This window comes from Squalius cephalus, assembly GCF_949319135.1.
Source record: "Squalius cephalus genome assembly, chromosome: 9".
Taxonomy (NCBI): domain Eukaryota; kingdom Metazoa; phylum Chordata; class Actinopteri; order Cypriniformes; family Leuciscidae; genus Squalius; species Squalius cephalus.
In genome coordinates, this window is record NC_137130.1 from 7,916,237 (window position 1) to 7,930,553 (window position 14,317).

Below are 14,317 nucleotides of genomic sequence, written 5' to 3' on the forward strand. Positions count from 1 at the left end.
GGGCACTGGAACTGGCACCATCGGCTCGGGCACTGGAACTGGCACCACCGGCTCGGGCACTGGAACTGGCACCACCGGCTCGGGCACTGGAACTGGCACCACCGGCTCGGGCACTGGAACTGGCACCACCGGCTCGGGCACTGGAACTGGCACCACCGGCTCGGGCACTGGAACTGGCACCACCGGCTCGGGCACTGGAACTGGCACCACCGGCTCGGGCACTGGAACTGGCACCACCGGCTCGGGCACTGGAACTGGCACCACCGGCTCGGGCACTGGAACTGGCACCACCGGCTCGGGCACTGGAACTGGCACCACCGGCTCGGGCACTGGAACTGGCACCAACGGCTCGGGCACTGGAACTGGCCCCAACGGCTCGGGCACTGGAACTGGCCCCACCGGCTCGGGCACTGGAACTGGCCCCACCGGCTCAGGTTCAGACACAGACACAGGCTCAGGAACAGACACCACCGGCTCAGGAACAGACACCACCGGCTCAGGAACAGACACCACCGGCTCAGGAACAGACACCACCGGCTCAGGAACAGACACCACCGGCTCAGGAACAGACACCACCGGCTCAGGAACAGACACCACCGGCTCAGGAACAGACACCACCGGCTCAGGAACAGACACCACCGGCTCAGGAACAGACACCACCGGCTCAGGAACAGACACCACCGGCTCAGGAACAGACACCACCGGCTCAGGAACAGACACCACCGGCTCAGGAACAGACACCACCGGCTCAGGAACAGACACCACCGGCTCAAGTGTGTGCGTAGCCCACACACACCACATGGCTGTGGCCATAATGGCCAGTGTCGCGGTCACTGAGGGCTCAGGCTCAGGAACAGACACCACCGGCTCAGACACAGGCTCGACGGTGGCCATCTTGTCAGGGGACACAGGCTCGGCAGGCGTGACGTGAACAGGCTCGGCGGCGGCCATCTTGTCCGAAGACACAGGCTCGGCAGGCGTGACGTGAACAGGCTCGGCGGCGGCCATCTTGTCCGAAGACACAGGCTCGGCAGGCGTGACGTGAACAGGCTCGGCGGCGGCCATCTTGTCCGAAGACACAGGCTCGGCAGGCGTGACGTGAACAGGCTCGGCGGCGGCCATCTTGTCCGAAGACACAGGCTCGGCGGCAGTGACGACCATCTTGTCCGAAGACATAGGCTCAGGAACAGTCTCTGGCTGGGCAGACGTGACGTGAACAGTCTCTGGCTGGGCAGACGTGACGTGAACAGTCTCTGGCTGGGCAGACGTGACGTGAACAGTCTCTGGCTGGCCGTGAACAGTTGCAGAGGAAGTCCTTCCTCTCCTCCTGCGTCTTGAAGCCCCCGAACTCTGGACCACCGGCACTGAGATCACTGGAACCATCGGCGTTGGAACCACGGGAACAGGCGATGAAGGACGCTCGGGGCTGAACCTCACCGGTCCGTGGTCAAAGAATGACCAAACTGGAGAATACTGTCGGTGCTCACCTCTCGTATCTCCTCCCCTACGTCCTCCACGAGTTCCCCTGAATTTAGCCAGCCTGGTTCCTCTAAACTCCTCTCTGTCCCATGTGGTAGAAGAAAGCCCACGAGAATCCATGCTGCTGAGTCCTCAAATGGCTGTTACGTTCTGTCACGATACGGTCAAGAAACATAAACGAGGACTCAAATGCAGCAAAACAAGATAAGACTTTAATTAACAAAACAAGCAAAAAGGTACAAACAAAACTCCCACGTGGGGGAAAACACTAGAACAAAACTTAAACAGATCAAAACACTGGGAACAAAACACAAGAACATTAGACAACGTAACAGCACAGTACAACAGACACAAGGAGACTAAATAGGGAGGCAAACAAAAGAAGGTAACGATGACAACAGGTGGAATTAATTAAACCAATAACAAGATAAGAAGGGCGGGGCTAACAATGAACACGAGCACATGGCCCAACACAACAAACACCCAAGTGCAAAACAAGACAGGACAAACTTGTGACAAGTTTCCTCTAATCGTTTCCCACTCTCTAACGTACCTTCTCTTGCTCCCCTCATCTGTGCATGAGTGAGTGCAGGAAAAAGTCCCTAGAGCTTTAAAAGTTTTGTCTTTTCTTTGTCTTGACCGTCTGCTTCTTTTTCCACTCCAGGAAGTTCCTGTCATAGCAACACGCTCCCCGCGTTGGTTCGGACTCCTTCTCTAATGATGCAGTCCGGTCTGGACATGAAGCCTTTCATGACCTTCCCTGTGGAGAGCTCCTCTCCGGTCGGCCTGTTCCCTAATTTCAATACGGTAAGCAAGCCTGCTTTCATCTCCTTTCTTTTGGCCGCCTGCCTCTTTAATGTTGGCCTCGTTCCTGTGTGGGTTGACACTGATGGAATTAAAACCTTCTCTGAAGATTCAGAATAACATTGAGTATGGGTAGATAATGTTCTTTATGTTAAATGTATATCGTTCCTCACAAACTGCAGCTTGTGTGGTTGTTTGGAAGAGAGTCCAATAATTGTGTGCTAGCGGCTATTTAGAATGGCATACAACACTGGAGCCTCAGCCAAAAATGAGGTTAGCAGACAGCAGGGAAAAAACAATGCTGAATGCAAATAGCAAAATTCAACTAGTCATATAAACCATGCATAGTTAGGACAGCAAAATAAACTGGCTTTTCGATGTTTAAAAGGTATTTTGCCATTTTTAATTTTGTGGCTTGCAGAAACCTAGAAACTTGCAAATCAAGTTTCAAGCTCGCATTGTTGTGGCAAATTCAAAGTTCTTTTTGGTTCAGGTCTCAAAAAAGTTTCTCATAGTCGAGGTTCCAGGTCAGAAGAATTAACTTTATTGTGCAAACAATTAAGAAGCAGGCTGGCCATCTGGACATCTGAAGTTACAGTATCCAGCACTCATTTTTTATACCTTTTTCATGTCATTTATCAAGTCTCCAATGGATACCCTCAAATCTATCTCTTCCCCTCTGTCACGCCTGGTGACCTTGACAAAGTTAGACATGTCTTCTCTATTGGTCAAACCTCACATAATGGTGCTTTGTTTCATACTGTATTTTGACACTTTGCATTTCTAATGCATACTGGGTATTTTCCATTCTCTCATCCTTTTCAGACCTATTTTTTCATGCTTGTCATTTTCATTGCATCATACTTAGACATGAATCAAGGGAAAATTCTCCAACAGCATCAGCTGACTCTCAGCTGATCCACGTCTACCTATAGGAATATGACACCTATTACTGTATTCATATATAAGTTACTTCAGTATTATCAGCAGCTATTGTGTTCTCAGGAGCTTATTACCCTCCTCCATCCCCAACTCCTCAGTATTTGGCCTTCTGATTCCACTTTGAATACTCAGACTAAATTCTCAAATTATGTTGTTCATTAAAATATTGACATTAATGATATCTGCAATACATTCATGTTGGTTCTGTTCTGTTAACCCTAAGGGGGGTTATTGCTGCTCTTATCCATGCTAGGCTGCATGGATGCGCAGGGAGTTCTTGCCCTGAACAGAACCATACCGCCAATCCTAACTATATGCCAATGGTCAATCGTATTTGACGATAGTGGTCCTGACAGTATCGAGTATTGTTGGGCCTATGCAGTTAGTGGCAATATTAATACATTTCAGTGAGAATTCAATGCCATTTGGGTTCTTTTTCCAAGCACTACACTGTTAGAAAAATCTGTAGAAATTACAGTATTACTGGCAGCTACTTGCCAGTAACTTACTGTAGATTTAAATTGATGTTATTTACTGGCAACAATTTGTTCAAAATTAAATGAACATTAAACATTAACAAGTCTTTATCTTTACAGAATAAAACTAAAATAACATCCTCATGCAAAGCATTCTGGGAACCAAAATCTGAAGGAAAAAAACAGAAAAAGGTTGATGAAGATTTCTGTTTCCCAGAATGCTTTGCATTAGATTGTTATTTTATAATTTTATTCTTTAAAGACAAAGACTTGTTAATGTTTAATGTTCATTTAACTTTGAACAAACTGTTGCCAGTAAATAACATAAATTTAAATCTACAGTAAGTTACTGGCAAACAGCTGCAAAACTACAGCAAATTTTTTACAGTGTAGCACTATTTCTGACACGAAGAACAAATAGATTTGCAGCGATCGCTTTGTCGCATCCAGTGTAGACACGGTGTTAGTTCACTTCTGGATCAACTGTTAGTGGTCTATGTTTGTTTAAACATCCTTAAGCAGTGACTCTTTCTATTCCTAGCGCGTGGGCAAAAATGACAAAAAGCATTGCAGGCAAGTTGGTCATATTTGCTCACTCTATTCAACACGAGATCTGCTGCTTCAGTTTTATTATCTGCCTTTTGTTCTTGTTACCTTGATATTAAAAAATGTAGCAGTATCATATGTTCAGCTTATCATATCAGGTAATGGCAGTTTAATTAGTGTTTTTTTTTGTTTTGTTTTTTATCAAAGTATGCAGTCCTTGTATACAGTATAGTCCATTCTGAAAGTCGCCAGTGTGTTTGAGGGAAAGTCTGCAGACGTGTCGACCCCTCACGCATTGATTCTAGCCCCTGATCCAACCCCCAAAATGAGGGAGCAAAATCGATTTGTGCTTTTATCTCCCCAAACCCAGACTGCTGTGGTGATTGCAATGAAGGGAGAAGGAGAGAGAGAGGCTGATGGGATCTGAAATAGAAAGAAATTCAGTCTGAATTTGGGGCTTGTTTAACCACCGCTGTTTTATTGTGCCACTCAAAACCTTCTTCTTCTTTCTTTTCACTTTCTCCCTCTGTCTCTTTCACTTTCTTGTCACTCTTCTCATTCTCTGCTATGCACTGTCCTGCCCTGATTCAAAGTGACAGTGCTCTTTAAAGCGGTTACTGGAGGCTAAGGCTTGGGTCAGTGTGACACGAGGGTGGTGTGCCATTTAGAATTAAATTACAATGTCTTTTAAATGTCAGTTCAATTCTTAAATTCAATTTCATTTTAGATACCAAACAGGATGCAGTATTTAAATTTTATACATAACAAAAGGCACTTCCTTAATGCCATCGTCCTACAGAAAGTAAATATATATTGTAGTTATATAATATTGAATTGGAAGTCAGTAAATTCTTCTTCCTATCATTGCAGCCTGGAGAACTTCCTGTGTGGTGTTGCTAATTCAATTCTAATTCCAGCTTTTGAGTTGAATTCTCACAGATCTGTCTGCAGTTGACCGCACTGTTTTTATGGCCCAGCACCCAATGGATTGCTCCAAAAATAAACAAATAAACACGGCAGAAGCTGTCATAATTACTGCTTGACTGTTGGTGCAAATCAAGAGGTTCTCCAGGCTGCAATCACGCCACCGCAAAATTAGCGTAATTATACCGTCTCCCTACTAGGCCATCAAATGAATTATTTTCTCCTAATGAAGCTAATCACTGTAGTCTCTGTTGAGCTTCCCAGGAACTGCATAGGCTAATGATAGTTAGTGGTGCACACGATTTGCGTGTATTTTCGGAGGTATCACTTGATCAGCGCTGTTGTTTGTTTGTCTCTTATACTGATCTCACCTCTTCTACCTCATGCTGACTCCCCTCCAATCAACATCTAAGGTTCTCAGCTGGGTCATTCCTACTATGCAGTACATTTTCATGTGCCCATCTCATTAAAAAAAATTTTTTTTTTTAAATCATAGTAGTTTTCTTTCATCCAAATATCACAATTAAGTCTAAATCTAGATGTAAATTTTAATCAATTTAACCAGTTTGGTTTGAGCGTACATTACCATTTTTCCATAAGTGAATAAAACATTTACCTAACCCTAACATTCTAATTGAAATATTTCAAACAAAGCATATTTCGTAAAAGCCACTTCCGTAAAGACTTCATTCTCCAGGAAGTGATGATATTTTGGAGGGAAAACAACAGCACAAGCTTCAGTGAGTATTAACAATGGCCATGTACACACTGCAGTTAAATTTGATTGTCAGTTCACTTTTTAGTGCTTAATTCCTTTCTATACACACACAGTTCAGTAATTCTCTAGAGTGACATCCGCATTCTACAACTGAATTAACTGCAACCTAAAAATGCAAGGAGTGACAACCGCATTTACAAAAAATTATACAGTGTTTACAGAACCAAACTAAACAACTAGTTGTTAATGGCATATTTAAACACACATCAGAGATGTGTCTCTCTTATGTGTGCGGTGCAAGAAAACCACTGGGAAAACCACTAGTGGTCAGAGCGTTGACTCATTTGTGTTGCCAGATCTTGCTGGAAAAACAGTGAACAAGAACAAGCCCACAATAAACCGAGAGAAATCAAAATGCTTTATATTGAGAACAAGACCAAAATATCGCGACCCGCACCTGCTCACTTTAATATCCCCATAAACTTGATCGCTTTATGAACCAAACCTAAACAACAAGCCCAAAAACTTATAACAAGTGGAAATGGCAATACTTCAAAAGCGTCCTCTGTGAAGCAGCCTTAAAAACAGAAACAAAACATGACGCCTCTGTAAACGGTGGTTTAGTTAAAATTGCAGAACAAAACGATTCTTTAGCCGCTGTATATTACTTTTGTCAAAAATAGTGGATACCAAACATGCGAGATGCCAGAACTTTGCTGCGGTTAGCTGCCATGCTGTCAATCATCATAATTTTGGGAGTACACACACGGAACAATAATTTAAGGGATTGACTCCTGTATTTAAATGCAGTTGTCACTCCAGAAACTATTTTGTGAGATTAATTGTTTTATCTAAAACATTTGATCCTGTTTGATAAAATCACAGAAATTGGTATGCCATCCTTTTGAAAGTTACAAAATATCAAAATGAGTCCTTCCATTTTTTCCCAACTTTAGCTCTTTATTTATGTATTTTTTAGGAATCATGTTTATTTTCTTGGCATTGAGTAAAACGAATGTTATGCTTCTCAGCCTCATCTTTTCAACAAGGCATATTTCTGAATGTTTAGTATATCTTTTTTTTTAGAAACATTTCTTTAAATTCTAGCATAAATATTTTTATTATTATTTTAAGTTACAGAGTTTTGAAAGTACTGTATAACCTCAACGAAGAGAGTTAGAGAAAAGAGAACTGCCATTGTGTCATAATAACAAAGAGTTGTGTGTGTGTGTGCCCTGACATATGCCTCTCCTGGCACACCGTCAGAGCCGACTGTTTGTGGAACATTATGAGCAGGTGTCCTTATGTATAATTAGTGCTTCCTCCACTCCACATGCAGAGAAGCCTGCAAGTCCTCCCAAGCTGCTATTAACACAAGGCCACCTTCTTACTGAACACGATATCTTTAAAAAAAAATACACACATTCTGCCTTTTGGAAGTGATAACAATATGATTTACACTAGAGATGGGAATCATGGCAAATTTAATCATTTTAATTCCAAATATACTCAATGGTTCCATTAACTATTTAAAAGCACAAAAAAAATCATCACAATTATTATTCCATTTACTATATTTTGTTTAAATACACTTCTTTTCAAATGTTCGGGGTTAGTGAGATTTTTAAAGAATAATAGTTTTATTCAGCTAAAATCCTATTGTCAGGATTCTGTCACTTCGGTCTGTTTATTCCTGGTTTGGAGACGGAGCTTTGAGACTCCTTTTGTCATATCTTGTCATTGTGAGCGTGCTCTCATGCCTATTGTCTAACCTCACCCTTCTTGCTATCTGATTATTGGTTCATTTGCCCCACCTGACCTCCCTCTTTAACTGCATATTTTGATGTAAGTTAAAGGGATGGTTCGGAGTAAAATCAACCTAGGGTCCTTTGCACCATGACCTTGAGCCAAACATCCCCCAGAAGCCTTTTTTCCCTTGATCGAACATTATTAAAGTTAGAGCTTATTTAGAGATATCAGCCGTATGGCTTAGTGCAGGCGCTAATGGATCCTAGGCTGTATCTCGTAAATTACCCCACTAATAATGCCCGGAATGGGACCAAACTTCTACAGTAGTACAAATAGGTTCTGTACACATAAAACGAGGCATTGGAAAGTTTGTAAGTACATCAGGAGTTTATTTAAATAACACTTGCCTGATACTGCTACTGCTAACCCGCACGTTGAGGTTACTTCAGTGATTAGGGAAAAGCACGTAAAAGTCCTGTCAGAAAGCGATGCATAAGGATGTAGTGTAACGACACCCAGTTCCAGGAATGCACTAATATTTTGTTGGTAGTTTATATTAAGTTGTCACTAAGTTGTCAACACTAAGTTGTCAACACTTCGGGAAAAAAACAAAAAAAACATACATGTTGGATTTCCTGGCTTTCTGCCAGGACTAACATTAATAATGTTCGACCAAGGGAAAAAAGGCTTCTGGGGGGGTGTTTGGCTCGAGGTCATGGTGCAAAGGACCCTAGGTTCTTAGTTCTTTCTTGTTTCTTTATTTTAAACTGTTCTTTATTCTAAACTGTTTTAATTATTTTTAGTTCTTTCTCGTTTCTTTATTTTAAACTGTTTTGTATATTCTTATTTCTTCTGATTATTTTTAATAGTATGTAAAGCACTTTGAATTACCATTGTGTATGAAATGTGCTATATAAATAAACTTGCCTTGCCTTGCCTTGCCTAGGTTGATTTTACTCAGAACCATCCCTTTAAGTAATGTAAAAACATGTTTGTCTGCTGTGACTTAAATGTAAATTGTTTTGATCAGTTTTTTTTTAACTGACCCGGCTCATAGGAGCCATATTCATTTACGAATCAAACTGCATTTTTTGCATGCAAGATGTACAGATGTGATGTATTAGCGATTTGTTTCAATGTTTTATTGTACTGCATTGGCAGAATACACGTTTAAGAAACGTTAACAGACCCCGTTGTCACCAAAATCATACAGTTTGGCTTTTGAAACCAGTTCAGAACAAGAACCCGAGTTAATGAACACAAGTGATAACAACAGAAAGTGGAAATGGACTAATTTGCCTCATGATTTGTGAAATATATTGAAAATAAATCTCTGCGATGGAGGCAGTTGAGGCAACATTGGATAAAGAGGAGTTAGTCATCAGTGTGATTGTGTTTATGTGCTTGAGAAGACTGCGCCCGATGAAGGATCCCAGTGTGATTACAGCGAGTGCATAGTCACGGCTCTCTCTCTCTATGACTGAAATCAATGCTGCCAGAGTCACAACAGACTGAGGCCGGTTTGTGCTCAGCCAGGTGTTCTCAGCCATGAAGAGAATCACCACATTATCCATCTGCTGTGCTTTCTGTTCTTCAGAGACAGTCTCCAGCCTTGGCAAGGTCACAGCTATCGGCTCACTTTAAGATATTCTTGTTATTACAGAGCTACAGATATCATTGAGGGAGCTCGTAAATAGGTTTAGAGACAGTGGAAGAGAAACAAGGAAAGGAAGAAGAGAGAATGTTTTTTCTATCAATATTTTGATATCAAATTTCATGTTTGTTTACTTGATAGATTTTTAATTATATCAGAATGACAGTGAAGTGTAAATTTAAATTGATTCGGCAGTGACTGACTGGGGTGTCTTCCACTCAAGCTAATGTGATCAACAATGCTTGATTGACAGGTAGCTTTCATGAGATCGGGCTCCGCCCACACATTGTGAAATCATTGTATATTTTTGTATAGGAGGTAAACTGTTACTGATTGAGACATGTTGATATATCATGTTGATATCAAATGATTTGAAGGGTGCTCATGTGTCTTTGCAGCCTTTGGATGTAGTCTCAGCCTCAGGCATCATGCCTACGGACCATTGGCTGAACGTCTAATGCGAATTGCACACAAAACTGGAAACTCTTCAGGTGTTTCAAACTCGTCATCTGTTGACGAATGGTTGAATTTTACAGGTTTTCTGGGAGATGTGTGCGTTGTGTTCTTTAACGGTCCACCTGGAAACAAATCCGTTGTGACGCCAAACCCCTTCATGGAAGAAGAAAGCGGTCATGTTTATATCTTTGACAATGAGTGCTTATCAGGATCAACTAAATGTTGGATTTCCAAAAGTATGTGACGTTGTAGGGACATCGACTTTACATTTTTACTCCCCTAAACATGATGTTGAACAAAGCAAACTGTGATTGGATCTTTAAATGTCCTGATGGCCCAGATGGCCTCTGGGCGGTCCATTTCCAATGAAAGTAAAGTGAAAGTTACCCATACTCTGAATTTGTCCTCTGCATTTAACCCATCAAAGTTAGTGCACACACATTAGGAGCAGTGAGTAGTGAACACACACACACACACACGCCCGGAGCAGTGGACAGACATTTTTGATGTGGCGCCCGGGGAGTGATTGGGGGTTAGGTGCCTTGCTCAAGGGCACCTTAGTCATTTCCTGTCAGTATTGAGAATCAAACCAGCAACCTTTAGGTTACCAGTCTGACTCTCTAATTAGGCCATGACTGCCCCCAAAACAAAATGTGTTAAATCTAGACAGATCAAATATAAGAAAGCAACCTTTACATTTGAATTTGCTTATTTTGATTAGTGTAAAATTAAATCAACAAATGAAATAAAATGAAATGGTCATGTTCATCTGATGCCTTTAATTAATTAATGCCTTAATTAAAAAGCAATTCAGTTTACAGTTCTGATGGTTTAGCATTTATTTACATTTATTAATTTATTGTTTTATGTTATTTCTGATCTCATAGTATTTTGACGTTTGACATTTAAGAGTTGATTGACCATTTAATGTGAAATCATATTGTTGACTGTTGACATCTCTGAGCAATGTCAGTGCAGACTAATTCATATTCATGAGCTCTTTTTTTTTTTGCCACATAGGGACGTTGGAACCCATCCGTCCTCTGTTTCCCCCTCTGTAGAACTTGTTCCAACACCGCAGGCTGAGCTGCGTCCCATACACCAGATTTTGATTACACATCAAGACGCTCCAGCCACATGCTGTGGAAGAGCACAGCAACCCCACCAGCTGTATCTTCTCTCCTGACCCCTCCATCTCCCACAGTCATTATATCTTTAGCCTGTAACTTCCCTGCACTGATAGCAGTTGTGCTTGCTGTGGTGGGAGAGTGAGATTTTAATTACAGATTACTGCTGTTCAGCATCATGCACAACAGGTAGCGTGTCAGAGAACTGACAGACTGCAACTGTGGACTTTGGATTCTTTAAAAAAATGACACGGGGAGGTTTCTGTACTGTGGTTTGTAGAGTTAGCAGCGGAGTGGTGAGGAACTGCATTAGTGACCCGCAGAGGGCATGAATGGATGGCTGCTAGTCCACTGTACCATCCCCTAATCAAATAGAGAGCACTATACTCTTATCCAAGGAGAAAATGGCATCAGCAAAATGCACCCAAGTCTGCTTGAAATGGTAGTCTGGGGTGCTATTTATGTGAACTCACAATTATTGCAAAAGCAACCTCTCCTGACTCACAGAGGTGAACTGCTACATCATTTGCATGTTTCCGGTCATACAAAGGGGTCAAGGTTTTGTCAGTTTTTTCATGTCGCATAAACAATATAAAAGTTATATAAAATATATATTTTAAATGTATTAATAAATTAATTTATCAATATATACATTTATGTGTTCAATTATATACATTGAAATAATTGTAATTAAATAAAATAATTAATCATATGAAAAAAGGGTATTTACTCAAATGTGTATGTATGTATGTTAATATTTTAATGACAGCAAATAAGTTTCTGAATAAGATTCTAAATAACTTTCTGAAAAAAATGCAGATATTGATTTCTATACATTGGCAAAGCTGTCAATGCTGGAAACTAGTTGCACAGGCACTTGCAGACCTCCAGTGATTCAGTGATTTCATTGCTCTCATGGTAAACGGGGCTTGAGACATTGAGCTAAACATCTAGCTAGTTAAGGCGGAATTCAAAACATCCATTTTAGTTAAATAAAGTCAAGGCTTTGGGTGCAATCCATCCGACTCGAAGGGTGACTGTCATAAATTCTTAATGGACCGAGTTCATACGAACTCTTATCAGGAGTGAACAGAATTGGCTGTGTAGAGTTGACTCCTGTTTACCCAAGCTCATCAGTTATTCAGAGCTAATCAGCCTGAGATGCGAGGATCAGCAGGCAGGCAGGGTGACAGTGAGCGAGCGAGCGTGCGTGTGTGTTTTTGAGAGATGGAGAGAGAGAGAGAGAGAGAGAGGTGTTGCCGTGAGAACAGACCTCCAGTGCATCGCTACCGGAGCGCAAGCCACACCACATCTCTGTCCGTCTCTCTCTCCACTGGACTCCTCTCTCAGTTGTGATTTCACGCAAAAGTGCGTTATGGACACTCTCCATTTGCTCCAGGTAAAATATGCCAGAATTGTGTCTCAAGTTGAATAGGTTTTTTTTTTTTTTTTGCTTTTGTCTGTATTTTAAGTGAGCTATGAAATGCCTTCCTGCTAAGAGAGACGGCTGTAGTGAGTGGGTGAAATGGTTAAATTACTTGGAGGCAAACTCAGAAGTCAGCTCTCTCGTGCCAGGGTTTCATGCATGGCTTCGAGAAGTCGTGAAACACTGTGCGTAATCCTATTGGATGCTGCACAGCACATTTTTTAGAGCTTGTTAAATTTTGTCCGTTTATTTTCTTGTCTCATTAAATTCTCAGATCCATGAGCATAGATTTGGGACAGAATGGGAACGTGTCCCTACCATAGTTAGAAACTACTGAATAATCCTTACCAATATTTCTGATCATTTCTGATTTTAAGCGTTGAATGTTTTTTGGCATATTTTTATTTGTTGAATAAGAGTATTTTATGTCTAAATTAAATGAACATGGACTCTATTTGCTTTTACAGTCGTTATTCACAGAAAATGTATTTATTATGTGGCATTATATACATTTATAATAATGTTTCCGTTTCAAATAAATGTTGTATTCTTTCTATTCATCAAAGAATCCTGATGTATCAGTTTCCACAATAATATTAAGCAGCATTACAGTTTTCAACATTGATAATAATAAGAAATGTTTTTTTGAGCACCAAATCAGCTCCCTTTTTGACTAAAAATAATCTAGAAAATCTGAATAATAATTGTTGCAGAATGCTGAACACATTAACAATTTATTATTGATTCAGTTTATATAGGCTAGAGGCCAATGTTTTGGATGAATATTTTGGTGGGGCTTGTTTGGAGGTTTTTATTCAACATACAAGTTACTGAAGACCAAATCTAGATATAAAAAGAACAACTGTTCTGAGCTTGAAAAGGCTGTTTTTATGAGAATATGTGTTTGTTTGCAACATGTAACATGCATGCTAATGTAAAAACCAAACCTACTCTAAGCTTTTCATGTTTTCTTGCAGTAACAAAGTGTATTTGTTGTCATTTTGCTGTCATATTATGAAGTATTCAGGACTTAATTGGAGAAAATGAGTGCATATTTGTAAAGGTTTATAAAAGACTTTTGTTTGCTTGGATTTCAAATTATTTGTTTGATTACAGGATAACAAGCTGGCATAACTTCAGGAGCTGCAATCGATCAAGGCCACAAATGTGCTTGGTTGCTCTCCTGTGCTGATGTGCCAGTGTTCATATTGCTTTCCTGACTTCATTCTCCTTATAATCAGAGTATCTATTTCTATCAGTTTGAGCCCAAGAGCCCAGCAAGGCTGCCATTGATTCTCACCGTTAAACAGCTGTCTTGCCTGCAGCTTGGGATCCTTATTGCTCTCATTTCCACCTAGCGTTCAGGGCCGTGGACACTGACTAATGCAGAGGACACTGTGTGTGTCTGATTCATGTCTCTCTAACTTTCATTCTAATGCTGTTTTCATACTTACTTCATTTTCTTTGTCTCTTTGCAAATTTTTGGTCCAGACGTTCATCGGTTTAAGAGCATTGTGAGTACTAGCAGCAGCTGTGTACCACTGTAATGACTCTGGACAAGAAGATGCCAGCTTCACTGTTTTATTCATGTTTTTGTCACTTTGAGTTCACCACCAAAACTTTACGTTCACATACACAAGTGCTCTGCTTCCTGAGCAGAGATGGAAAGTTAAATCTAGTGGCGCTTTTCACAAAACTGACTTGTGACTTATCAACTTAGGCAATTGACTTGGGCTCCTAGAGTCTTTAGGTTTACAAGGAGAATTATTATTTATTTATTTATTTATTTATTTATTATTACATTTTTGGGGTTGGTAATATTTTGTTTTTAAATGTCTCTTGCACTCACCAAGGCTGCATTTATTTGATCAGAAATACAGTAAAAACTAATTTTGTTAAATATTATTACTATTTAAAATAACTGTAGTCTATTTTAATATTTTTGAAAATGTAATTTATTTCTGTGATGGCACATCTGAATTTTCCAGCAGTATTAGTGATCAAGAAACTTTTTTT

At 40.7% G+C, this 14,317-nt stretch overlaps 1 protein-coding gene across 10 annotated transcripts in view; it reads left to right on the top strand.

The window, feature by feature from the left end:
• The window catches only part of znf385b (zinc finger protein 385B), a 125,769-nt gene that overhangs the window by 89,899 nt on the left and 21,553 nt on the right, over positions 1–14,317 (top strand). For all 10 annotated transcript variants that reach the window (XM_079880518.1, XM_079880516.1, XM_079880523.1 and 7 more), the window contains one exon: positions 2,144–2,286. In XM_079880518.1, coding sequence (XP_079736644.1) covers positions 2,144–2,286 — 143 coding nt within the window. The remainder of the gene's footprint in view (positions 1–2,143; positions 2,287–14,317) is intronic.